Source organism: Lepidochelys kempii, chromosome 11, assembly GCF_965140265.1.
Source record: "Lepidochelys kempii isolate rLepKem1 chromosome 11, rLepKem1.hap2, whole genome shotgun sequence".
NCBI classification, from domain to species: domain Eukaryota; kingdom Metazoa; phylum Chordata; order Testudines; family Cheloniidae; genus Lepidochelys; species Lepidochelys kempii.
In genome coordinates, this window is record NC_133266.1 from 55752520 (window position 1) to 55780260 (window position 27741).

Genomic DNA, 27741 nt, shown 5'->3' on the forward strand with positions numbered 1-27741 from the left:
GAGTTACCCTCCACCCCAGACACTTTCGTAGCTGCCTGGGAGTTGATAGAACTGGCGGCATTGCAACTCCTGGCGGTCAGGGACAAGCCTCCTATACCTCCATGCCCAGCGCCATCTAGAGGGAAGCCGGCTATGATGTGGCATTCTCCTGCACGGCACCGTTGTCGACACCGCTCACAATTGCCGAGGCACTGGCAGCCATCTCGAGACTCCTTACACTCCTCCCCAGCGCCGCCCAGGCAATCCAGATCTCCAGCGTCGCTGGAACGGCATTGATCTCTGCCATCGCTGAAACCGCATCAGTTGCCGGCACCGTTGGAGCACCGACGGAGTGGCACCAATCTCCAGCACCCAGCTCTCTGCACCGATCCCCTGTGCAGTGTGGTCATTGTCCCTTGCCGTAGTCGTCCAGGTCCAGATTGGAGTCATCAGACTCAGAGGCGGAATCATTCTACTCCCGCCACAGTGAGCACCGTTCCCTCAGACATAGAAGCGAGGCACCTGTAACTTGGCCTCCACGCTTGCAGCCTCAGTCGCAATGACTTGGACCCCCTCGGCTTATCAGCAGGCCCAGGGTTCGTTCTCCAGGGGCTCTCGTTCGGTTGTCTCCAAAACCAGAGCACCCCAATCACCTAGGGATTGCCTGGCCCCTAAGGGATTGGATACAGCTACTTCCCATGAGTGGGCTTCCAGGTCATCACAGAGGTTGCTGCAGTGACAACACCAATTGTGGACCAGGCTACCATCGCTGCAACGAGGGTCAGCCCACGGGTCTCCAATATCAACCAGGAGGAGGCCAGAGAGGTTGAGGGACAAGAGGACCCCGTGCTGCCTCTAGCCTCTTCATCCTCGTCCCCTGATGAGGCAATGGCAGGGAACTCAGCTTCTGGACCTTCACAATAGACCATAGGGCATACCAGGACCTCCTGCACAGGATTGCCCATGACATGGGGTTGAAGGCAGAGGAGATTATTGAACCTGAGGACCCTATCGTCGATATCCTAATGCCAGAGGGCCCATCCAGGGCGCTCTGCCCCTGATCAAAACTATACAGAGCAATGTGAAAAGGCTCTGGCAGACCCCGGCATCCATCCTTCCCCCCACTGCAAGGGGTGTCGAATGCAAGTACTTTGTCTCGTCCAAGGATATGAGTACTTGTTTTCTCATCCGCAGCTGTGTTCCCTGGTGGTCACCACAGTTAATGAGAAAGAAAGACAGGGGCCAACTCCGAAGTCAAAGGAGTCAAAATGGTTAGACCTATTCAGTAGGAATGTCTATTCAACTGCGGGCCTGTAGCTGAGGATAGCTAGTCAACAAGCTATCCTTAGCAGATACAACTTCAACTAATAGGCCTCGATGTTGAAGTTTAAGTAGCTTACACCATTGGACTCCAGAGCCGAATTTACGGCTATCATTGAAGAAGGTTAGTCGGTGGTGAGAACCTCCCTTCAAGCTTCCCTGGATGCGGCAGACTCTGGCCATAAGAAGGGGTGCATGGCTGCAGGCGTCTGGTCTACCTGCAGTAGTGCAGCAAGCCCTGCAGGACCTTCGGTTCAAGGGTGCAGGGTTATTCTCAGACCAGACTGATTCTAAGCTGCACTATTTAAAGGACTCCTGGGCAACGATGAAGCCTCTGGGGATGCATACCCCAGCATCCCAGTGAAAACATTTCAAGTCCCACCAGCAAGAGTCCTACCCTCCTCATCCTAGACAAGAGACAAGACTTTTTTTTTTTTTTTTAACAAACAGAAGGCTAGAAATTCTAAGTGCAAACCACCCCACTCCCAGTCAGGGCAAGGCCAAGGCCTGACCAAGCTATCGTCAGGCTCAAAGCAGGCCTTTTGAAAGTGCGCCCGAGGACGGTGTACACGCCATGGCACCGGATCCTCCCCCTTTTTGAATCGCCTATTCCACTTCTACCGTGCATGGTCCCAAATAACATCGGACCGCTGGGTTCTGTGTACAGTAGAGGTGGGATATTCTCATGCAGTACCCGACCACTACAATGCGGGGTTGTCTGGCCTTCCTCAGCCACATGGTAGCCTGCACTTATGTGGTCAGGCATGCCAGACTCAGACTCAGGCCACTCCAAGCGTGGCTTTCTTCTGTATATTGCCCAAGGCGTGACAGGCTAGACTCAGTACTTCCGTTGCCACAACAAGTACTCCAGTCCCTCCAGCGGTGGCGCGAACCCCATACAGTGTGTGTGAGGGAGTTTCTTTCAACAGCCGACCTTGACCCTAGTATGGACACATCATAGTCGGGTTGGGGGGCACACCTGGGGGACTTCCAGATGCAGGGGCTATGGTCGCAAGACGAGCTCTCTCTTCATGTCAATATCGGGGAGCTCAGAGTGGTACGGTTGGTGTGTCAAGCATTCCTGTCCATACTGCAAGTCCAGTACATGGCAGTGACAGACAACACCACTGCCATGTTTTACATCAACAAGCAGAGGGGAGTATGTTCCTCTCCACTATGTCAAGAAGCCCGTCAACTTCAAGCTAGTTCATAGCCCACTCCATTCACCTGGAGGCATCTTATCTGCCAGGAGTGCAGAACGAGCAGACCACCTTAGCAGATCATTCTTTAATCACAAGTGGTCCATCTGACCGGATGTCATACACTCCATCTTCCAAAGGTGGGGATTTCCCCAGGTCAACCTGTTTGCCACCAGGAACAACAGGAAATGCCCAATATTCTGCTCCTTTCAGAACCACAGACCGGGCTCCTCCTCAGACACGTTTCTACTACCCTGGGGAGACCACCTTATGTATGTCTTCCCGCCAGTCCCTTTTGTGCACAGGGTACTGCTCCAGATCTGCAGAGACCAGGTGAGGGTAATCCTCCTTGCTCCAGCTTGGTACACCACGCTTTTGGTGCTGTCAGTGGATGACCCAATCTCTCTACCACTCTGCCCCAACCTAATCACACAGGACCACGGTTGCCTTCAGCACCCAGACCTTCAGTCCCTCCATCTCACGGCCTGGAAGCTTCATGGTTAAATCCAACAGAGCTCCTGTACTGGAGTCCTGTCAGGAACGTCCTTCTCGGACGAGCAGCAGGAAACCATCCACCAGCAGAGTCGCTTATTTAGCTAAGTGGAAAAGGTTCACCTGCTGGTGTGAGGAGTATCATGCACCTCCCTTACAGGCATCATGTCCGCTCATTTTAGAGTACCTCCTACACCTGAAACAACAAGGCCTTGCACCATCCTCTATTAAAGTACACCTCGCGGCCATCCATCCATTCCATATTCGCAAATCCCATGGTGGGGCATTTCTTGAAGGGGCTGAAAAGGTTATACCCACATGTTCGTCAGCCAGTACCCGTGTGAGACCTTAACCTGGTATTATCCATTGTGACAAAGCTCTGTCCTTGCCTCCATGGGTCCCACGTATCCTGGCAGATTTCGCTAGCCTCAGAGGCTCACTGTGACCCTCCACGTAACCCTTCTTTCTCTAGAGACAATGGTCACAGTCTACTGAGCCATTTTCATCATAAGCCAGCGTGGGAGGTGAGGAGAAGTTATCCTTCCTTGCACAGTCTCTGTCTCCCAGTCTCAGTGATTAATCAGGGGGCAAAGGTGCAAAGTTCTTAATTGGCCCCAGGTGTCTTAATTGACCTGGAGCAGCTTCCATTTCACTTAACCTGGTACCAGGGATTTGTTTAGCCTGGAGCTAATATATCTATCTCCCACTACTTTTCTATAGCCATCTGGCCTTGCCCCGTCACAGCAGGCTCATGGGGCCCCACTTTGAGCCATTGGCAACTTGCTCTTTGCTCTGTTTGTCCTGGAAGGTGGCCTTCCTGGTTGCTATCACATCAGCTAAAAGGGTGTCTGAGCTGAAGGCACTAACTTCTGATCCACTTTACACAGTCTTCCACAAGAACAAGGTGCAACTCAGGCCTCACCCAGCTTTTCTTCCCAAGGTGGTGTCTCATTTTCATACTGCCCAAGATATCTTCCTGCTCGTTTTTTATCCCAAGCCTCACATCAGTGCCTGGGAAAAATAGCTTAGTTCACTGGACGTTCTGAGGGTGTTGGCATTCTACATTGAGCTTACTAAACCGTTCAGAAAATCAAACCAACTATTCGTGGCAGTTGCAGATCGGAGAAAGGACTCACGATCTCTTCTCAGCGTATTTGTCTTGGATCGCAGACTGTATCCGCACATGCTCTGAGCTGGGCCAAGGTCCCAGCTCTGCCTGTTATGGCACACTCCACAAGAGCTCAAGCTTCTTCAGCAGCATTTCTGGCCCAAGTCCCTGTACAGAAGTGCAGAGCTGTTTGGTCATCGGTGCATACATTCACCTCTCACAACGCTGTCACCCATCATGAGTGGTGCTCCAATCAGTGGTTCCTTGACTCCGACCCCACCTCCATGGTAGAGCTTGGAAGTCACCTGATTGGAATTCATGTGAACAAGCACTCGAAGAATAAACGGTTACTCACCGTCTCATAACTGTTGTTCTTCGAGATGTGTTGTTCACGCCCATTCCAATACCCACCCCCCTTCCCTTCTGTCGGAGTAGCTGGCAAGAAGGAACTGAAGCGGGGGTCAGGTCGGCACGGTCATATATTGAGCGCCATAAAGGCGCCACTCCACGGGGTTCCGCGGCTGACCTAACGGGTGCTGTTAAGGAAAAACTTTCCGACAATCGTGCACACGGCGCACGCTCTCACCTGATTGGCATGGACGTGAACAACACATCTCGAAGAACAACAGTTATGAGAAGGTGAGTAACTGGTTTTTTTCCTAGCATGATTTGGTAATCTTGCACCTGAGAATCGTTATCAGTGAAGTTAGTCCCAGAGTATGTGATTAATAAAACACACCAATCAGAACACTTCAGGATATTTTAGTTTCCAGTGTTCTGCAAATTTATGAAAATCTGGAGTGGTCACATTCGTAAGAACATTTTGTCTTGTCCTTTAATTTTTGAAATAGTGCTTACTGCTGAAAAAGCACTGAATGCTAAACAGTGCTGAAACTGATAATTTATTTGAATTTGCATTATTAAGAAAACAAAACTGAATTTAACTTTCAAAAATCAGAGTAATAAACTTTGAATATGCCACAACACTTCTTCTGACAAATGTTCTTAATCTCCAGAATCCTCATTCTGGGCCTGATTGTCCTTTTATTAAAGTAAATGGCAAAAGGATGCTGATGCAAGTGCAGAGAAGGATTATACTTTAATGCAGTTTTGGAAAGTATGATGTAAATACCGGGTATCATATCTCATTCTTCAACTACTGTTTGGGTTACCCTAATCTCTGCCATAATGTGCATAAGAAATCAGTCAACTAAAGAACTTCAGGCAGATGAGGACAGTCAGACTTACTTTCCCTATTATAAATAATGTTAAAATATTGTGTGTTTGTGTTTAGATATATATTTTGAATCCCTGCCCCACCGCACTTTGTCACTTGTCTGTGTGGCTTGTAAATGCTTTCAGACGGGGACTGTGTGTGTTGCCTATTTGTACAACACATAAAACAATGAGGTCCCAATCCTGATTGATAGCTCTGTTACCACTCAAGAATAAGTCAGTGGCTAGAAATGCAAAAGCAGATAGGACTACTGTGTTCATAAGCATTTGAGATGTGATAGCTACCTGGTAGAAATCTGTTTCCGAGTGGGTAAAATATTTAATCTGGGGGAAAAATTCATGGAATTAACAGATTAGCTGTGAATCTGTCTCTTGGAAAAACAAGATGTTCTAGAGGTATGGATGAGATTTGTGCTGAAAACACAACAATTCACTGAGCACGGTAGCAGGAAAGTAGTCGGTAGATCAATCTGCTTTGAAACTATGGGTTTCAGAGTAACAGCCGTGTTAGTCTGTATTCGCAAAAAAAAAAGGAGTACTTGTGGCACCTTAGAGACTAACCAATTTATTTGAGCATAAGCTTTCGTGAGCTACAGCTCACTTCATCGGATGCATACTGTGGAAAGTGTAGAAGATCTTTTTATACACACAAAGCATGAAAAAATACCTCCCCCAACCCCACTCTCCTGCTGGTAATAGATATCATGATAGCTCACGAAAGCTTATGCTCAAATAAATTGGTTAGTCTCTAAGGTGCCACAAGTACTCCTTTTCATCTTTGAAACTATCTTACTGTATCCAAAACTGCATGTACATCATAGTATAAAACCTTCCACCAGATGAACTAGATACTGATTCTATCAGTCTCCTATTTCTTTAAAGCCAAAAGATTGTTTGATCCAAATGAAGAATCATAATAATACCTAGCAGTTATATAGTGCTTTTCATCAGCAGATCTCAAAGCTTTACAGAAGAGGCCAGTTTTTTCCCTATTTTACATATGGCAAAACTGAAACACAGGAAAGGAAAGTGACTTTCCATAGGCACAGCAGACCAGTGCCACAGCTGGGAAGAAAACCTAGATCTCCTGAGTCCAAGTTTAGTGCTCTCTCTACTAGGCTTCTTGTAGAAACTTCAGTGTTATGCAACATAAAATCTTCTTTTAAATCAGGGAAATACATAATCCTACCACAGTTTGTTACATCAAGATGCATTTAGGAGATAAAGTAATTTTAATAACAATGTATAAAAGTCAGCATGACTGACATGCTCTGAGTAGATGAGAATTTTTAGCATCATCATGTGTTCAGCATCCTGAAGAAGCTTATAAAAGCAGACATGAAACAGAGAAAATAAAGATTTTTTTTTTTTTAGCTGTAAAAGTAATTGGAGAGGGAGCTAAGTGGCTTAAGTGCCACACTTCTGGCAAGAGCTCAACTCTTGAAATACAAGATGAGTCACATATGGAAAGGAACATTAAAATAACAGTAATCCACATTTCAGCTCTGCATTTGTTATGCTTAGGGGAGGCATGGTATGGTGGAATTCTGGAAGAGCTATATAGGGAAACTTGTATAGCATCTGTCACTCTTTGGTTGGGTCACATCAGCATTCAGTCATTCAATTTCACATTGCAGTCAAATGATAAGTTGGTGATTTTTAAGGCATTTTGGAAGAAATGAGGCCTAATTTAGAGGGCGGAAATGCAAGTTGGAATTTTGGATGCTCTATGTAAAATCTAGGTGAGAACTGTTCTGTTAGCTAAAGATCTATTTTCTACAGACTAAAAATGCTGAAGACTTAGTTATACCTTAAGGGTTCCACACAGTTGCGTTCAAAGCTTTTTATCATGTCACACTAACTTTCACGGTGGTGTCCTTAAGATTGCCAAGGCCCTCTGGCAACTCCGTCGTCCATCCCTTCCCCCCTCAAAACGGTCTGGAAAGAAATATTTTGTCCCAGCCAAAGGGTTTGATTGTCTTTATACCGGCCCTCCCCCAGGCGCGCCGGTGATTTCTGTGGCCAATGAAAGAGACAAACGGGCATACCAGCTGGACCCCCAAAAATAAAGAGGCCAAACGGTTGGACCTGTTTGGAAGAAAAATTTATTCAACGGCCAGTTTGCAGTTCCATGTGTCAAACAATCAGGCCCTCTTGGGCTGATAAAATTTTAACTTATGGAACTCCATCCATAAATTCAAGGAGTGCCTCCCTCAGGGTTTGCCCCAAGAATGTGGCACCCTGGTCGAGGAGGGCACTGCGGCTGCCAGGTGCTCCCTCCAGATGGCATGGGACACAGTGGACTCGGCAGCCAGGGTGGTCACATCGGCGGTGGTCATGAGGAGCGGTACCTCGCTTAAGACGTCCGGACTCTCCCAAGAAATGCCAGCCTCCATCCAGGGGGCAAAGGGAGTGGTCTCTTTTCGGACCAGACGGATGTGATGCTTCATGGGCTAAAAGACACCAGGGCCATCTTTCGCTCTCTGGTCATGCATACACCTCAGCCTGCGAGAAAGCAGTTCCAGCTGCCACCTAGGCCTTGGCAGAGGGTCTGCAAGGAGAAGGGACAGAGTCATTAGTTTCAGCTGCTGTCACCCTTCCTCCAGCTCACCTGCACAGCCCGGCCCAACAAAAAACCCCAGGGGCCAGAAGCACTCATTTTCAGGGTGCGGTTGAGAGCAACACCCCAGTCACCTCCCAGGATCCACCCCACTCTTTCCTCAACCGTCTTTGTCCCTTCTGCTTGGCCTGGTCCCGAGTCACCTCAAACCGTTGGGTACTGGACACAGCATCTCAAGGTTGCACCCAGCAGTTTTCGGCTGCCCCTCCTTTCCACCCTTCCCTCCTTCTCATCCATTTTCAGGGACACTTCTCACGAGCAACTCGTCAGCCAAGAGGTTGAGAACCTCCCGCCCGTGAGGGTGGTGGAGGAGGACGACACTTGGGACATGACAGGGAAAGGATTCTGCTCCCATTATTTCCTAATCCTGAAAACAAAAGAGGCCATCAGACCCATTTTGGACCTGTGACACCTCAACACGTCTCTCAAAAAGTTGAAATTTCACATGGTCTCCCTGGCCTCCATTATCCTCTCCCTGGATCCGGGAGGCTGGTACACTGCCCTTGACTTGAAAGGTGCCTATTTCCATATTTCTGTATTCCAAGGTCACAGGCATTTCTTCTGTTTTTTAGCGGGCAAACGCCCTTTCCAATTTACGGCTTTCCCCTTTGGGCTCTTATCGGCTCCAAGGGTCTTCACGAAATGTATGGCACCAGTGGCCGCTTACCTCAGACGTCGGGGGGTCCAGGTCTTCCCGTATCTCAACAATTGGCTCATCAAGGGCAGGTCTCGGGAACAAATGCAGAGAAACCTCGATCTGGTGCATTCCATCTGCTGCGACCTGGGCCTGTTGATAAATGAGAAAAAAATCCACCTTAAGGCCAGTCCAACACAGAGTTCATTTGGGCAGTTCTCAACTCCACGTGAGCCAGAGCCTTTCCTCCAGAGGTGCTTCTTCCGACCATGTCAGACCTGATCTCCCATGTGAAGAACCACCAACTCATAACAGCTCACACATGCCTACGGTAGCTGGGCACGTACGTGGTCAGTTCTTTTCATGGCCACTGCCTTGTCGCAGACCCTGGTCTCTGATGCTTCGGACCTGGGCTGGGGAGCCCGCCTTGGTTAGCTCAGCACTTAAGGCTGCTGGCTGTAGCACGATCTGGCCCTTCACATCAATTTCAGGGAGCTACGGGCTGTTCTTGCCCCACCTGAGGGGCCAGATAGTGCAGGTCCTTACTGACAATACCACCACGATGTATTGCATCAACAAACATGGCAGAGCCAGGTCGTCAGCCCTTTGCCAAGAAGCTCTCCGCCTTGGGGACTTCTGTGTGTGGCATGCCATTCATCTGGTAGCCATGCACCTGCGTGGGACCAAGAATATGCTAGTACAGCAGTTCTCAAACTTTAGCAACCCAAGGGCCCTCATTTTGATTTTAAAATTTTCAGGGACCCCGCCCCCATTCCACCCTTGCCCCACTTCTTCCCACCCCCACTCACTCCATTCCCCCCTCCCTCTGTCACTCGTCTCCTCCACCTTCACTTGCTTTTACCAGGCTCGGTCGGGGGGTTGGGGTGAAGGAGGAGGTGTGGGATCTGGGAGGGAGTTTGGATGCGGGATGGAGTGCAGGGTGCAGGCTCTGGGTTGGGGCAGGGGGTTGGGGTGCAGGAGGGAGTGAGGGGTGCATGCTCTGGCCTGGGGAAGGGGGTTGGGATACAGTGTGGGGTGCAGGCTCTGGGCTGGGGCAGGGGGTTGAGGTGTGGGAGGGAGTGAGGGGTGCAGGCTCCGGTAGGGCTGCGCTTTCCTTGAGCAGCTCCTGAAAGCGTCTGGCACTTTGGATGCGGCTCCTATGTTGGGGGCAGGGTGTCTCTGCGCACTGTCCCTGCCCACAGGCACAGCCCCTGCAACTCCCATTGGCCGCAGTTCCCTGCCAGTGGGAGCTACAGAATCAGCACTCAGAGCAGGGGGCAGCGTGCGAAGACTCCCTGCCCTCCCCCCACACACACTTCCCCAGTGGCCACAGGTACATGCTGGCTACTTCTGGGAGCAGCACAGAGCCAGGGCATGCAGGGAGCCTTAGTCCCACTGCACTGCCGGACTTTTAGCACTGGGAGAGGGGGAAGAAGTTGATCAGTGGGGCCCGTGGACCCCAAGGAGTACCTTGGGAACCCCCAGGGGTCCACGGAACCCAGTTTGAGAAACGCTGTGCTAGCAGATCGCCTCAGCAGGACTCTCGTCTCACCGCGAATGGTCGCTCCACCTGGAGGCAGCCAGTATGATCTTCTGAAAGTGGGGGACTCCCCAGGTGGACTTGTTCGCATCTCACCAGAACAGGAAATGCCACGTATTCTGTTAGCTCTGGGGGATGGACAGGAGTTCCCTGTCGGATGCTTTCCTGCTTCCATGGTCAGAAGCCCTGATGTACACCTTCCCGTTGGTGCCATTGATCCAGGGAGTCCTCGTGAAGATTAAACAGGACAAGGCAAAGGTTATCGTGTTAGCCCCTGAATGGCCTCGCCAGCACTGATTTGGTACACTGCTGCACTTTTTGGTAGCCATGCTGCTGCAACTCCCTCCCTGGCCCGACCTGCTGTCCCAGGACCACAGCTATCTCCTGCACCCAAACCTGGAGGCATTGCACTTGACAGCATGGCTGCCGCATGGCTGAATGCGGAAGAGCGGGAATGTTTGATCTGGGTGCAACAGGTCTTGCTGGGTAGCAGAAAGCCATCCACCAAAGCGACTTACCGTGCAAAGTGGAAAAGATTCACATTCTGGGCTTCGGATCAATGCGTCCTGGCCACACAGACCTTGCTGCAGGTGATCCTGGATTATCTTCTGCACCTCAAACTTCAGAGCTTATCCCTGTCATCGTTTAGGATCCACCTAGCTGCTATTTAGACTTTCCACCCTCTTTTCCAAGGCAGGTTGGTCTTTGCTCACAACGTGATGGCCCAGTTCTTGAAAGGTCTGGAGCGTCTTTATCCTCACGTCCGGGATCCTGTTCTTCCCTGGGATTTGAATCTCATGCTGTGGAGGCTCATGGGGCCTCCCTTCGAACCTCTGGCTTCCTGATCTCTTCTCCTCCTCTCCTGAAATGTAGCATTCCTGGTGGCGGTTATGTCCACCCACAGAGTGTCTCAGATCAGGGCACTTATGTCAGAACCACCCTATATGGTGTTCTGCAAAGGATAAGGTCCAGTTACAGCTGCACCTGGCGTTCCTGCCCAAGGTAGTTTCCCAGTTTCATACCGGCCAGGACATTTTCTTACCAGTCTTCTTTCCAAAGTCTCATAAATCTGAAGAGGAGCACAGGTTACATGCCCTGGACATCCGAAGGGCACTGGCCTTCTATATCGACAGGACGCGGCCATTCTGTAAATCAACGCAGCTGTTCATTGCGGTGGCAGACAGGATGAAAGGTCGCCCAGTGTCTGCTCAAAGGATTTCATCCTGGATCACGGCCTGCATACAATACTGCTATGAGCTGGCGATTGTGCCTCCGCTGGCGATAGTCAAAGCGCACTCGACTAGAGCACAAATGTCATCAGCAGCCTTCTTGGCTCAGGTGCCGATCCAAGAGATCTGTAAAGCTGCTACCTGGTCATTGGTTCACACATTTACACCCCCATTATGTGCCTACCCAGCAGGCCTAGGACGGTGCTGGCTTCAGCAGGGCAGTGCCATAAGCTGGAAGACCGTAAACACCGAGTCCACCTCCGTGGACACTGCTTGTGAGTCACGTAGAATGGAATCGACATGAGGAAGCAGTAAAGAAGAAGAAACAACCATTACCTACCTCTCATAACTGTTGTTCTTCGAGGTGTGTTGCTCGTGTCCATTCCATTACCTGCCCTCCTACCACTCTGTTGGAGTTGCCGGCAAGAGGGAAACGAGAGGGTGTAGGGTCAGCAGCACCTGATATACTGGCACATGAGCGTGGCACTCAAGGGGGCTCCATTGCTGACCCTATGGATACCACTAAGGCAAAAATCTCTAAAGACCATGCATGTGGGTGCACGCACACCTAAAATGGAATGGACATGAGCAAAGCATCCTGAAGAACAACAGTTCTTCGAGTGATTGCTCATGTGTATGCCACAGTAGGTGTTGCGTGCTCGCTGCGTGCACCGGTGCCGGAAGTTTTTCCCTTAGCAGTACCCGTACAGGGGGAGCATTGCTGCGACCCCTGGAGTGGCGCCTCTATATCGCGCTATAAGGGGAGCTGTGCACTCCCCCCACTCTCAGTTCCTTCTTGCCGCCAGTGAAGGTGAGTCAGAACTTCTTGCTCCAGCTCTGGTGCAGCCTTTCCAGTTGATCTCAGTAGTACTTTTAGCTAGTGTTAGTAGCTCATAGAAAGTAGTTTTCAGTTGTTAGAGTGGGCTCGGGGCAGCCCCATGCCCAAGGCTTCAAGTCTTGCAACTCCTGTCACCGTTCCGTGCCAAGGAGTGATCCGCATGCTGAGTGTTTCCGTTGCTTGGGCGAAACTCACGTGAGTGAACACTGCAAGATCTGCAGGTCCTTCAAGCCACGAACTAAGAAGGAGAGAGACATCAGGCTTCGCACTCTCCTCAAGGAATCGACGCTGGCCCCAACTCCAGCACGCCAAGCGGACTCGGTGCCCGGCACTGTGTCATCAGGGCACAGCAAAAGCCCCTCCACCAGCCGGCACTCCTCCCCCTCCAAGAAGCAGGGGAAGGGCTCCACCTTGCAGCGGCACCGAGAGAAGGAAAGGGGAGAGACTGGTCCTGCATTGGGCAGCCCTTTGTCGTCGTCGTCCCGCCCCCGGGCCCAAAACCTCCAACTCGTGTTAAGCGGAGTAGCCCGGCAGTGCCAGCATGCACATCTCCTGCAGTCAGGAGGCCATCAACGCCGGAGGCTCTACAGGCCGCACGAGACATTCTGAGCTTGCCAGTACACGGTGCTCCGCCACTGATGGGCCCTCGGTCCCGAGGCAAACCGCTGCCAGAAGCTTGTCAGACCTCCCCGGCGCAGCACAGCTCCTGCTCCAAGGACCACTCCCTGCCTTGTTCGACATGCGGTGTCCGGTCAACTCGCAGCTCACATCCACCACCATCGACGCCAGCCAGGCTACCCGGTTCGACACCATCCGGGCAGGAGTCTGAGGGTCCCTCCACGCTGCGCGGTAGCACTGAGACAGGCACCGGAGACGCTCCTCCTCGCGACGCAGTTACCATAGCCGGTCTCGGCACGATTAAGTTCTTGCTCTGTCAGACGTCGCACACGGGACTCTCCTCGCGCTTCATTGGCACCAGGGCACCGTAGCTCCAGGTGCCAAAGCGAGTATCAGAGCAGCACTTCTGGTGGGTACCGGTCCTTGACGTCGAGGTCCCGGTCCCACAGAAGACGGTGTCACAGGCACCGTTATTCCTAACGCTTCTACAGGATCGTGTGCTTGGTGGTGTCCTCGGCCTTGGCACCCAGCCGTCCATCACTGGGCCGGACCAGGTAGCGCCACCGTGCCCTCAACATGGACAGTGGCAAGGGGCCCCATGGCAGGGGCAGTGGTGCCAATGGGCATCGTGGCTGCCGATGCCCTCCCAGACGGGAACCCGCTTGGTGGCCGGGGCATCCGAGGCTTCATTGGCCTCTCTATCTCGGCCGAGGCCCACGGCTCTGTGCCGGCCTCCTCTCTGGCACTGGATGATACCATAACAGCACCGCCACCCTCTGCCCCGCAGGAAGATTTCAAGGTGCATCAAGACCTGCTAAAGCAGATGCTGTGCAGCTGCCAGCTGCAGGTCGAGGAGATGGAGGGCCCATCCGACTCCCTCCTTAATGTACTGTCTTCCTCGGCTCTGGGCCACCTGGCTCTACTCCTCTACCAAGGAGCAGCCAACATCTCCAACACCTTGTGGCAAATTCCCGCCTCTTTGGCCCCGATTTCCAAGAAGGCTGAGAGGAAGTACTTCGTGCCAGCCAAGAACCACGAGTACCTCTATTCTCACCTGGCACCTAACTCTGGTGGTGGAATTGGTGAACCACCGGAAGCGACAGGGCAAGCCCGCACCCACCCCCAAGAATAAAGACGCCAGGAGGAAATTTTGGTAGAAAATTTTATTCCTCTTCAAGATTCCAGCTCAGGGTGGCCAATCATCAATCATATGACTTTAACCTATGGGAGTCCCAGCCAAAGTTTGAACCACTCCTCCCAGAGCGGTACAGAAAGGACTTTAAGGCTCTAGTGAACAACGGGACGACGGCGGCTAAAGCAGCCCTTCATGCAGCATCGGACGCGGCCGATACAGCAGCTCGCTCGATGGGTTCCACAATCCCTATGCACAGGGTGTCATGGCTCCTCCTGTCCGGGCTATTGGCGGCAGCCCAGTCCCTCGTGCAGGACCTGCTGTTCGACGGGAAAGCCCTGTTCGCAGAGCAGACGGACGTCAGGCTGCACGGGATGAAGGACTCCCGTATCACTTTGCAGACCTTGGGCCTCTACATCCCTACGGCTAAGGACAAGACCAAACCGCAAACGTCGGCTCAACTTGCAGGGAGCAAATATGAGCCCCCGTACAAGAGTCGGAGAGTCCAAAAGAGCCGGCCTTAGCAACAGTTCTGCTTTGCCTCACAGCCCAGGCCCTCTCAGGGAAAGAGGCAGTTTTGACTATTTACAGGGGGGCACCAGGGCAGTTGCCAGGGAAAAACCCCTATTAATAAAGTTTGTTCTGTAACCGATTGTCTGCCTTTCAGGTGGCGTGGTCCCGCAAACATCGGACCAATGGGTCCTCAACACCATTTCCAAGGGCTACACATTGCAGTTCAGTTCACCCCTGCCCTACCACCCCCAATCCCTGGTAGGTCCTGTGGACCCTAGGGCAGGAGATGGAGCGACTACTGCACCTGGGGGCGGGTACCAGTAGAATTCCAGGGCAGGGGCTTCTACTCCCGATATTTCCTGATCCCAAAGGTGAAAGGGGGTCTCAGGTCCATCCTGGACCTGCGGGATCTCAACCGGTTTATGGTCTGCTCCAAGTTCCGCATGGTGTCCCTCGTCTCTATTATCCCCTCCGTGGACCCAGGGGTTTGGTATGCGGCCCTGGACCTTCAGGACATGTATTTCCACATCCATATTTTTGAGGGGCACAGGCGCTTCTTCCATTTCTTGGCGGTACTAGACCACTACCAGTTTATGGTCCTCCCATTTGGCCTATCCACAGCATCCAGGGTTTTCACGAAGTGCATGGCGGTGGTAGCAGCCTACCTCAGACGGTAGGGGGTACAGATCTTTCCATACCTGCATGATTGGCTTCTCAAGGGCAACTCTCGGTCCCAGATAAGGGCGCATGTGGAACTGCTCCTGTCCACATGCGCTGATCTCAGCCTCGTGGTGAACAAGACCAAATCAGCATTAGTTCCGGTGCAGCACATAGAGTTCATAGGGGCTCTATTGGACTCCGTAAGGGCCACAGCCTCTCTCCCGCTGAGCAGGTTTGAGACCCTCAAAGATTTCATCGCCGTTGTCACTGGAAAGGCCGTCACCGATGCAAGAGCATGCCTTCAGATCCTGGGGCACATGGCGGCATGCACGTATGTGGTCCGCCATGCCAGGCTCCAAATGAGGCCCCTCCAGCTCTAGCTAGCCTCCAAGTTCTCCCAGGCCCTGGACGGGCTGGACAAGGTTCTCACAGTACCATCCTGGTAGTTGCCTCCCTACAATGGTGGTCTTACCCAAGCAACATTCTGCAAGGGGTTCCTTTCCGGAAAGTGACCCCATCATTAGACCTGGTGTCTGATGTGTCAGACTTGGGCTGGGGAGCTCGCACAGGGAACGTGCAAACCCAGGGGATGTGGTCAATCTCGGACCTGTCTCTCCATATTAATGTCAGGGAGCTCAGTGCGATACGGTTGGCGTGTGTTGCTTTCAACACATGCCTTTGTGGCAAGGTGGTCAGTCCTTACGGACAACATCACCACGATGTACTACATTAACAGGCAAGGCAGGACATGTTCCTCGGCCCTCTGCTGGGAAGCGCTGAGCCTATGGGAGTTCTGTATAGCCCACGATATCTCCTTGAGGGCTTTCCACCTATCAGGTGTCCACAATACACAAGCCGATCGCCTCAGCAGGTTTTTCTTCCCCTAGTACGAACGATCACTCCACTCAGAGGTCACTCACCGGCTCTTCGGAGAGTGGGGAGTTCCCCATGTAGACCTGTTCGCAATCCACCAGAGCCGGCGTTGCCCCCCGGCTCCGGGGAGGCTTGGGGAGGGGCGCAATCTCAGATGCCTTCCTCCTGCAGTGGTCAGGCCAGTCTTTCTATGCTTTCCCACCATTTCGCCTCATCAGCAAAGTCCTGCAAAAAGTAAAAACAGACAAAGAACGTATCATCCTTATCGCCTCAGCGTGGGCCCGCCAACACTGGTATGGAACCCTCCTGGATCTGTTGGCGGCCCCTCCGAGGAGGTTGCCACTTCACCCGGACCTCCTCTCCCAGGACGGGGGCCACTTCCTCATCTCAGTCTGGCCGTTCTTGTACCTGACTGCGTGGCTGCTCAGTGGCTAGATGAGGAGGTGTTTGGAAGAAGTCAGGCGGGTCCTCATGGAGAGTAGGAAGCCATCCACACGCCGGATGTACCTGGCGAAGTGGTCCAGATTTTCCAGGTGGGCGGTGGGGCGGGGAGTCTCCCCATCGTCCGCACTGCTCCAGCTTATCCTCAACTACCTCCTGTCCCTTAGGACCCAAAGACTGGCACCCGCCTCTGTCAGGGTAGACTTGGCGGTCATATCAGCCTTCCACCCGCCAGTGCAAGGGCACTCAGTCTTCTCCCATACTATGACCGCCCGCTTCCTGAGAGGCCTTGACCGCTCATTCCCATGTGCTAGATCCCCCGTACCGTAATGGGACCTAAACCTGGTGGTGTCCCGCCTCACAGGACTTCCTTTTGAACCACTGGCCACGTGTTCCTGGTCTCACCTCTCGTGGAAGGTAGCCTTCCTTGTAGCAATCACGTTGGCCCAATGTGTCTCGGATCTCAGGGCCTGGACCTCGGAGCCCCCATCTACGGTTTCCATAGGGATAAAGTCCAGCTTCACCCACATGCGGCATTTCTCCCGAAGGTGGTCTCCGCCTTCCATATGGAACAGGACATCTTTCTTCCCGTCCTCTGTCCTAAGTCCCATTCCTCCAACGGGGAACGCTCCCTTCACACGCTCGGTGTGCATAGGGCACTGACCTTCTATCTGGATCGGACCAAGCCGTTCCGGAAATCCTCGCAACTTTTTGTTGCCTCAGCCGAGCGTGTGAAGGGGCAATCAGTTTCCACCTAGAGCCTTTCTTGCTGGATCACCTCGTGCATACACACGTGCTATGATCTGGCAGGGGTTCCCCCGCCACCGATCGTCAGGGCGCACTTAACGAAGGCTCAGGTCTCGTCGGCTGCCTATGTAGCCCATATCCCAATCCGAGACACCTGTAAGGTTGCCACTTGGTCCTCAGTTCACATGTTTACTTCGCATTATGCGATCGTCTCCCAAGCTAGAGATGACGCCGGGTTCAGCAGGGCAGTACTGCGTCCTGGCAACTCGTGAACTCCTACCCACCTCCAACAGATATAGCTTGGAGTCACCTACTGTGGAATACACATGAACAATCACTCGAAGAAGAAAGGACAGTTACCTGTTCCTTAACTGGTGTTCTTCGAGATGTGTTGCTCATGTCTATTCCACATCCTGCCCTCCTTCCCCTCTGTCGGAGTTGTTCGGCAAGAAGGAACCGAGGGTGGGGGGAGTGCGCAGCTCCCCTTATAACGTGATACAGAGGCGCCACTCCAGGGATCACAGCGGTGCTCCCCCTGTACGGATACTGCTAAGGGGAAAACTTCCGGCACCAGTGCACGTGGCAAACACGCAACACCTTCTGTGGAATAGACATGAGCAACACATCTCGAAGAACACCAGTTACGGAACAGGTAATTGTCTTTTATGAGAGACAGGTAAGCATTTTTTTTTTTTTTTTCATCAGACTGTAAACTCTGATTAAATTGTCAGTGGGAGATGTTTGCTACTTACTTTCAGTTTTAGGTCACTGTGAATAATCCCAAAAATTGAATTACATCGGACATGAAGTCTTCTGTTCTCATGGGGTGCATCAGTGTCACTTTTCACCCCAGAATTCACAAATAATATGTTTGACGGAAACAGAACTGTTGAAATAGAAATTAAGTCCGGGAATTCTGTTGTCCTGTATCTTTAGACACAGGTGATTTCTACTAAACCTATCTTAAAAATAAAGCAACAAAAGGAGGTGCGAACCCCACCTCTCTACACCTATATTAATGTTGGAGATAATTATAGTGTAGCAAATACTTAATACTGACATCACAGTAGGATACAAGGTTAATGTAACACATTTCAAGCCAGTAATGTATAAATCAGTGTGGATTTGTGTAATCTAGCCTTCTCCTGAAAATCTGTTTGACCATCACTCTCTTCCCTTCCCCAGTGGTACATTTTCCAACTTCATATGCTGTAGCTCCCTCCTGGCACTAATGCTCGTTTATCGTCCTTCCGCACATGCGAAGTAGAATCTGTGAAGATGAGAGCGACGCTAATAAGCCCTGAGGGACTGGTCAAGAATGAACCTGCATTTCTTTTATTAAAAAGCCAGCACCCCGCCCTCTGAACGTCACTGCTTTTGTACACACAAACCTGACGGACTTCACAACTGCACTCTAACTGGGAGGGCTGGCTTGGGATCCTTTCAGAGTTCTGTTAATGCCCCATATCAGCTAGTATGAGTCATGGTTGCCTTTGAAATCAGATTTTAATCCAGGAAGTGGTATGTATTGTAGGCTATATAGTCATACACTGTTGCCCCTTCTCCCCTCAAAAAAAAGCCTCCAGTACGTTTGCCACAATGATAAACACTTGAGTAGTTCCTTAGCTAGATTAGATAATATAACTGAGGGCAAATGCATCTATTCAGTCTCTTGTGAGATTATGCCAATTAAAAACTTTCATTATTCTGTCTCAATTTCAGGTGATTTTGCCGTGCTGCTTAAAGCCGGTATGACAGTAAAGCAAGCTATTGTGTACAACCTCCTGTCTGCTATGATGGCTTACGTAGGGATGCTGATAGGCACAGCTGTTGGACAGTATGCCAATAATATCACTTTATGGATCTTTGCAATCACTGCGGGCATGTTCCTTTATGTTGCATTGGTAGATATGGTAAGATTATCATTTTGTATTGCCTTATTCTGCATGTATGAAATCTGTGACTTTGAATAACCCACAATGTAACTTATTTTTTTTGTGTTGCGCAAAATAAAGCAAACCACCTACAGGCAACTCTCTAGACAGCCATTCATACCTTGCCATCTCTTAAAAAGTATAGTATAGTAAATTCGTGGGGAAAACCTCCAGCGTTTTGCAATGTCCGACTTGTTTGGGTTTTCATCTGACCAAATCCATTCACTCTCAGGGTTGCATGTTAAGATATAAAAACTTCTTTAATACCACTTGCTGCTCTCCCAGTGACAGTCACCCTTCTAGGCTATCCTTTGATTTTTGCTGCTTTGTGAGGATGTGTTTGGATACTCTAAGGCAGTCCATGATTGATTTTAAGTGGAGATCAATCCTAAAACTGGTTTCAGAGTGGCAGCCGTGTTAGTCTGTATTTGCAAAAAGAAAAGGAGTTTTGTGGCACCTTAGAGACTAACAAACTTATTTGAGCATAAGCTTTTGTGAGCTACAGCTCACTTCATCAGATGCATACATTTGGTCCCAAACATATCCGTTTGGATGTTTAGAAAAGATTGTTGGTAAATATGGCTATCAGGTTAATTCGTGACGAATGTCAAATTTAACAAATGTTGCTTCTTTGAGTGATGATTAAGGCTAAGGTTATGTCACGGAAGTCATAGATTCCATGGACCTCTGTGACATTTTCTGCTTCATCCTAGGGCAGTGGGGCCTGAGCTGTCAGCTGGTGGGGGCAGCCCTCAGCTGCACAGGCTTTCTCCCCTTCCCACCACGCCTCAGGGCTCATTCTCTCACATACACCCCTCAGGCTTCAGTCATCCCCTGTCATGCGCCTCCCTTATTTTTAGTAAAAGTCAGGGACAGGCCACCAGCTTCCATAAAAATTTTTCTAATGCGACCTGTCCCTGACTTTTACTTAAAATAACCGTGATAAAATCTTAACTTCAGTGATGATTGATGTGTGTTCCACTTTTGGTGTGGCGTCTTTTGGCCCATGCCTGCACGCTAAGTGCCCTCGCACCTAAGAGCACAAAAGGGTGGAGCAAGGACAACCATCCCTCAGATCTTTATTATTGCACATGGCTGAAAAATGGAACTGCTGTTAGTGTCCTTTACTCTAGAGCACCAGCACAGTGAGTTTGCTCAACTTCTAGCTATTGCTGACTGTAGGCTAGTTTGAATACCGTATTTTGATGGTTTTGTGGTTTTTGGTTATTAAGCTAATTTGTTAGTCAGTCTCCCCCCGCCCCGCACGATTTTTTTGTCTTTGTTACCTGGTACCAGGTCTTCATCCTTTATGGTTGAACAAAAATCCCCCTGCTTTAAGTATTGTCCCTTATGCAAGATGGCTATATATCTTTTAATGCTGGCCACTCAAAATGTTCATTTTGTTTAGCCAAATGTTCTATTTGTGGTTCATTTTCAAAACAAACTCAGAGTAAGAGACGCTCACGTAAACTGTTTCTCTGGATAAATCTAAGACCTGCTTCTGATCCAATACACAAGACTGACTCAGATCTGAGCAGTCTTCTTCTAAGAGTGCCCCAGCCACTACCAGTTCCCAGGCTCCAGCCTCTTCATCTCAGTCCACAGAGATTTCGGTTCCCGAATCCTTGTCTGACTGTGGGTGGGGCTTCATCATTGCTCTTCCAAAGAGCATAAGAATAGATGACTGAGTAGGACCTTCTAAGAGAAAAGGGCAGAGATAGCCTTGTCTTAAGGGTTGCTCAAAGCCTGAATATGAATATGGTTTCCCATGGCACCCTAGTACCCATGTCGGTACCAACGTAAGAACAGCCCATAGCAGTCACCTACACAGATGCTGCAGTATTGTTTTTAAGGAGTTCAGCAGCAGTGTTTTCTGTATCAGTACCAGCTTCATCAGTGTCATAGTCATTGACGCTGTCTACTCCAGTCCTGAAGATTTATAATTTATTTTCATCAGTAGTGGCTGTATCAACACTGAGCTTTGTGGTACTGAGGGATTTGGTGGTGTCTGAATTTCCTGAGCGTCCTTTACTATCTTCAGCAGTTAGAATATCAAGCTCTGGCAGGCTGTTGGCACAGATTGTACGTACAGCACCAGTGAGGGAGATCCCTAAACAAATCTTAGGGACTCCTACGAGGTCTGCTCCACTTCTACAGCAGGACTATTCATTCTCCATCAGTCTCAAACAAGAGCTGGGAGAGTCTGTTCTCTGACAGGGAGTCCAAGGGTGCATGCACAATCAAAACAGGCATAGACGTTATAAGCACTGGGGTTTCCCCTGGTGTGTACACACACACACGTTTTGTAGACAACATGTCTGTAGCCCTCATTCCTGGTCCTACTAGGCTCCTAGGGCCTTCCTCACTTTAGAAGACCCATCTCCTCTATCCACTCCAGGGTAAGATTCCGCTCCCTTGTTGAGTCTGAGAGTTCAACCGCGTCAGTAACCTCAGGAGTTTCCTGCTCCACCACCACAACTTCAGAGCCCTGAGAAACATCACCACCCTTCTGAACTTTCTCCAGCTGCCACTTCTTCATCTTCCCCTGATGAGGCTGTAGTGCTGTCTGCTCCATCACATCTAGAGTGCAAGACAGGCCAGGATCTACTCAGAGGAGTGGCCAAAACATTCTGGTAGAAGTAGTGTGTGAAAAATCACACAGGTTTGTCGTCTTGCACACCAGCTGCAATGTAGACATACTCTAAAAGGGTCTTGAACCTGCTGTTCGTTTCTACAGTTGTTTGTGGGAGTGGGAGGGAGCAGGGATATGTGACAGAACTGTGAATATATAGAAGATAATGTCTTCTCTTCCAAGAACTCAACTCTCATTTATTTGTGCTCATGAATGAGGAATGTATTTATCTTCTACGGCCACACAGCATTGCATTTTTCCTATATTTTAAATGAAATGCTAGAATATAGTTTGGAGAATGAGTAGCCTTGAAAGTGGTTATGGATGTGGAATACCAGTGTTGTCTCTTTGTAGAAGTTGATTACAAAACTTGAATTATGGATGCTTCTTCCAGATAGTGCAGATGTGGAAGAGAGAATTGGCAGTAGCAGTTCCCACACAATTCTCTGATTAGGTTTTTGTATTACTTTATGAACAGAACTCACTCGTAATGTAAATTCATTTCTTCAACAAATCTTGTCTGCTAACATGAATAGGAAGTTTGCGATCTTTCACAGTGTGAGACTGGGACTCTCTTCATTATGCTTCATGACCTAGGATATCCTGTAAGAACACCATAGTATGACTTATTGATAGCTGTTTGCTCAGCTGTCTAGCCTGCTGCAGAACTAATTAATGAAGGTATTGGTCCAAAAAGTATTTTTTTTTAAGAAATTTAAGGTCTCAACGCTTTTTAAAGTCACCAGATGCCTTGTGCTGTCTACTGCTACGAGCAGAGTGTTGTATATGCATGTCCGGTTAGAAGCCACAGGCTTGACAACATGTCACATTCTTTCCTGATACTTGTAGTGTATTCAGGTATTAAGAATAACCAATACACAAAAAGCAGTGCCTATCATCATAAAGAATTTATAAATCGGAATTCCAGATCAGCAAGCTTGATTTCTCTGTGGATTACTTAAGTCTTCTAACTAGAAGACAATTCCTTTATTGTATTTTTCTCCTGCATTATGTATGAAAGTCTCTTCTTGAGGTAAGGAGTTCCTTGGATGAAGGAAAGAATTACATTTATTTTTCCTCATGCTCTTCTTGTGTAGGGATTTGAAATTGCATTATTAAAAAATTATTTCTGTTTGTAGATATTGTGGTTGTGCTAGAAAGTGTCCCATTTAATTTCAGAGCTTCCAATGTTAAGTTCATGATTCTTTTAGATACAAATGTTCAGTACTGTTTGGCCTTCATCTCTAACGAGGCAAGTCAAGAAGATCCACATTTTTTTTAATTGCTTACGTGGAATTTCTCTTGAATTGACACAATTACATGTTGTTTCCTATTACTTTTATACTTTAGAGGTATTGATAAATAAATGTAATTAATTAGTCATACATCGCTGTTAAACTTGAGTAACAGCTGTGGATGCACTAATAAAAGTAGATTATGGAATTTTCTGAGAACTCATAAGGGGAAAACTTATCTTTCCTGCCAATAAGCTTGCACTATGGCAAAAAATGTCAGAATTCATTAGCTCAATCTGTATAAAATCCTCAATATCAACAATGTATTTATATCAGTTTAATTACTGGAGCAATATACAAAGCATTTTTACACTTCCTTTGTAATAGAGGTGTTTACCTCAGAGATTGTGTGGGTTTTCTTGAATAGAATTATTTAACTTTTAACTCAAAAGAGCAAAACTCAAAGGAAGTAGGCATGGTTCCTATCCGAAGGGTATGTCTACACAAACTGTTAGGGTGCAGCAAGCTGGGGTGTTTCAAACCACAGTACATTAATGCACACTAGGGAAAATTTAGTGCACATCAGCAGGTCCATACAGACAGTCAGCGTGCAGCATGCTGCACTTATGTCCCAGCTTGCCACACAGTAAGAGTTTGTGTAGACGTGCAGTGAGGAGCTTACATTCAACATAAGCAAGCAACACAGTGGCCAGAACACTACATTGGAATGCCCAAAGGAGGATGCTGTAGCTTACTAGTCTCTTTTAAAAAGTATAGAATTGGTTGGTGACAACGGTTTTATGAGATCAAGATCAAGGTCAAGATCAGGTGGTGTTTTATTGACTACCTCTAGGCATGCTGCTACTCCAGTTGCACTTTATTTAGTTGATGATTTTTCTAACTGAATCTCGGTATTGCTATTATGAGCTAGACAGTTATTTCACTTCCATCACAGTATTTGTAAACTATTGTAAAACGTTTCCTTTTTCAGCTTCCAGAAATGCTTCATGGAGATGGCGATAATGAAGAACATGGATATTGTCCAGTGGGGCAATTCATTCTCCAGAATTTAGGGTTGCTCCTTGGATTTGCTATCATGCTGGTGATTGCACTGTATGAAGATAAAATTGTGTTTGACATCCAGTTTTGACCATTTCCGGAAACTGCTATGGTTCCAGTGTTACTGTATGGCTTTGAGGCTGCACTGTTGTACTGTACGCACATTGCTCAGCGAGAAGGCAGTGGCTCGCACTACTACACAAGTACAGTCTGTCTGTTCCCGCATAGATTAACTTTCGCTGCTTGCTAACTAAAATAAGACATGGTGCACATACTGTACCTTCCAAACGCAAGTGACCGAACTTAAGTCGGAAATGTTGCATATGAAAAGACAAAGTTGTGTGTGCTGTACGTGAAGCATTGTGCAACTGTTTACAAATCAGCATGCAGTGAAAGACCTAGTCTGTTCTGGAAATGTCTTTTCACATTACAGTTGAACAGAATCCACAAAACTTTAAAGGTGAAATCCATCCCTCTGCAATGGGCCTGCACAAGGTCTTTGTGCTGTGTAATTCCCACGTAAGGCTTACATGCCATGTATACCTCATGCTGGCCCTCTGCACAATGGTGGATGTTACCCTAAGACAATTAAATGCTACACTTAGCACCTGACTGGAAAAACTGTGCTTTTTTAAACCTAAAAAAATCTGTTTAAAACATGTTGATATACACCTTAAACTGCATTTCATTGTTCTAAAATTTGTGTTTAAGGAGGCAGACTGTTGCAATATGCACAGGCCTGTGTAATCGGCTGCAAAGAGCTCTTTCCATTGAGGATCCGTTTTCCTGATTAAGATTTATTTGATGTTAGCTCCTTGCTATTGGTAGGAAGATGAAGTAGAGTTAGTATTAACTTGGGGAAGTCCCTGATGTCAGAAGGTTAATGGGCTATTCCTGATTCTTGCTTGAGAAGCTAAACATGCTGAATATTGGGTGCCACTTAACACCTAAACTACTGATAAATTGTGGCTGTGAGTTTGTGCAAACGCACCTCTAACAAAGGATCCATAGTGGAATTTCTCAGTTTTAACAGTTGAATTTATTTTGGGATTCAAATTTTGTCTCCTTTTTACAGTAATAGCTTCTGAAATCCAATGTACTGAACCCAGGTACAAAGATTATATTAAAAAAAAAGAATGCCCTGTATATGTAGTACTGGTGGGTCATTTACAATGCTGTAATATCAGGTCTGAATGTATTACTTCCATGCCCTGGCATCAGAGTTTATAGCACCAGCTATTGCAGGCAATAGACTATGTGCTAGAAGATTCCCATTTCCAGCATAAAGGAGTTAATATTTTTTAACATTTGTTAGATCTTAGGTATCTAGGGTATATAAATGCAGCTGTCATTAAATTACCGGTACGTGTGAGTTAGGAGGATAGGGTGAACCATCAAAATCCTTAAACTGATTCTAGCAGGTTACCTTGGCAGTAAGCAAAGGTGCTTGTATTGCCAGATGTAAATTAGTTTCTTTTCTCCCCAGCTGTCCTAGTAAAATTGTGAATTTGTGCGATGTACAAGCCCTGTTAATTCTGCAGTCTGACTTGATAATCTAGGACCAATCCTAAGCATGGTGGTGGTCTTCTTTTAACTTGCTGTTCTAGTTTTCATTTTTATGTCTGCCAGGTAAGCTGTATGTTGCTGCACACTGTCAAGTTTTGTTTCAGTCTGCTTAGCATCAGTGTAGTTGCTAAAATTGCATTGGTTTAACATCTGAGTGAGCCAGTCAGCAGCATCATTCTGGTTTAAAATTAATCTGTGTTCCTGTTCCTTTTGACCCTTCAGTTTAGTGATAGAGTTGTTCCTTTTTCTCAGCCACTCCCTTCCCCCCCAGAACAGTCTGTACATTTTAAAGATATAAGTTGGCTCCTGCCAGTATTTGTTCCTAATGCAGTATCAAGGAACTTGCATATACAGTATTAAGTGTCCATTCTGTAAAAGGTGTGGCTTCCTCAGTGAAGACGTCAAAGTCAAGGGTACAATTGTGCAGTCCTTGATGCACAACACACACTGAAGTCAGTTGGAATTTTGCACATAAAAACATTAGATCAGACCCTAATTGGCACAGACATCATCTCATTTAATGTTTTTAGAGTGGATTTTTGTAACAAATATGCTAGGGAAAATGTTCAAAAGCAACTAAATGACTTAGGAGTATAAAGATATGTCTACACTGCTGCTGTGCAGACACTTGCTACAGTGGTGGTTTTTCTGTCACTGGTAAATCAAGAGGCAGTGGTTAGGTCACCAGCAGAATTCTTTTGTCAAGTGAGCAGTGTCTATACCTGTGCTTAGACCCATCTAACTGCGTCTCTTATTTCACACCCCGACCACCGTAGCTAGGTCAAGCTAAGTTTTAGGCGTAGAACAGGCTTTAGGAGCATAAGTGCCACTGAATTTCAATGAGACGAAGGTCCAGCTACTCAAAGGTATTTAGGTGCCTAACTCCTATTGAAATCAATGGGAGTTAGGCCCCGATCCTCAAAGGTATCAAGGGGTTTAAGTGCCCAATTCACATTTGAAAATGGTACTAAGGTACTAACTTTCCAGAAGACCTTTTTCCCACTTGGAAAAACATGGCCATATTAAAGCATTAGGTATTGCATTTTCCACTAAGAATGGAATTTGTTTCCTTGTTTGCTACTATTTATTGTGATTGTGAAGAGCAATATAACAACTGTGGCTTCTTCTGTAGGTTTCCACCAGTGTTTAATTTCAAACCAATTCAATGTAGTTTTATGTCAAGTTACAGACTATCTGAATTTCAGTGTACTTGGCTTCAACATTCCATTCTGCTTGAATACAGTCTCATTTAACATGTATTCGTTGGAGGGCATAAATGTTACTTGTATATTACAATGCTGTCACTGTGTGACATCCCATATGAATTTTGATGTAGATCACATTGCACTCAATCAGCAGTGATTATGCTTAGAAAATACTGTAGTAGCTAGATGCAGTGTGGATTTTTTCCATTATGATTTATAGTTTAAAAATGTGATTATGGTCCTACAAGATACTTGCTGAGCTATAAATCTTTTTTTGTTAAACTAAATCATTTAAATAATTTTTATAAAGCTGGGAATGATCAAATGCTGTTTTGTTCATTGTCAGCAGTGTTGTGTTCATTTTATGTATGTTCCTTATTTATAAGGAGCTTCAGAAAATAAAATTATTCAATGAGCAAACATACTGGTTGGTTTTTATAAAGTTTTATGACACAGCTTTATTTTACATTTTAGTCTTTTTTTAAATCTCTTGAAAGGCAGGAGTGTAATGGATTTATTTAAATATTTTGATTTCACTAGACAGTACTATTTAAAAATTGAAATGCATCTTACACAAATGATTCATCTAAAAAATAAGCATCTACAAGTGTCCATGCTAAATTTAGGAATTAAGCTGGCATAATAGTGCCACACCCCGTCCAATCCAGTGTTGTTCCGGTTTATCCGAAGGAAGAATCATTGCTATCACGAAGTTGGTCGAATGTCCTGTTGTGGAGAGGGTTCCTCTTCTCTCACTGGTCTTGTACACTGGAGCAGTGTAACTTGGTCGTTGTGAAATGTCTGACCTCTTGCAAGGCTTTAACCACATCTATGAAAAGTACAGAATAAACCCTTTACCTGTCTGGATAAAGTTTGTAAGTCTTTACATTGGGTCACAACTCACTAAATACTTCCTAAACTTGTAGTTCAC

At 47.8% G+C, this 27741-nt stretch overlaps 2 protein-coding genes across 15 annotated transcripts in view; one reads left to right on the forward strand and one right to left on the reverse strand.

Moving 5' to 3' along the window:
* SLC39A10 (solute carrier family 39 member 10) overlaps positions 1 to 27241 on the forward strand; it is a 78285-nt gene extending 51044 nt beyond the window's left edge. For 2 of the 5 annotated variants that reach the window (XM_073306241.1, XM_073306240.1), the window contains 2 exons: positions 18902 to 19092; positions 23972 to 27241. In XM_073306241.1, the coding sequence (XP_073162342.1) occupies positions 18902 to 19092; positions 23972 to 24130 (350 nt within the window). In that variant the 3' untranslated portion in view covers positions 24131 to 27241. The remainder of the gene's footprint in view (positions 1 to 18901; positions 19093 to 23971) is intronic. The other 3 variants (XM_073306238.1, XM_073306239.1, XM_073306242.1) reach the window with 2 other exon arrangements.
* A 5-nt stretch (positions 27242 to 27246) lies between these two features.
* The window catches only part of DNAH7 (dynein axonemal heavy chain 7), a 270100-nt gene continuing 269605 nt past the window's right edge, over positions 27247 to 27741 (reverse strand). For all 10 annotated transcript variants that reach the window (XM_073306229.1, XM_073306230.1, XM_073306228.1 and 7 more), the window contains one exon: positions 27247 to 27639. In XM_073306229.1, the coding sequence (XP_073162330.1) occupies positions 27433 to 27639 (207 nt within the window). In that variant the 3' untranslated portion in view covers positions 27247 to 27432. The remainder of the gene's footprint in view (positions 27640 to 27741) is intronic.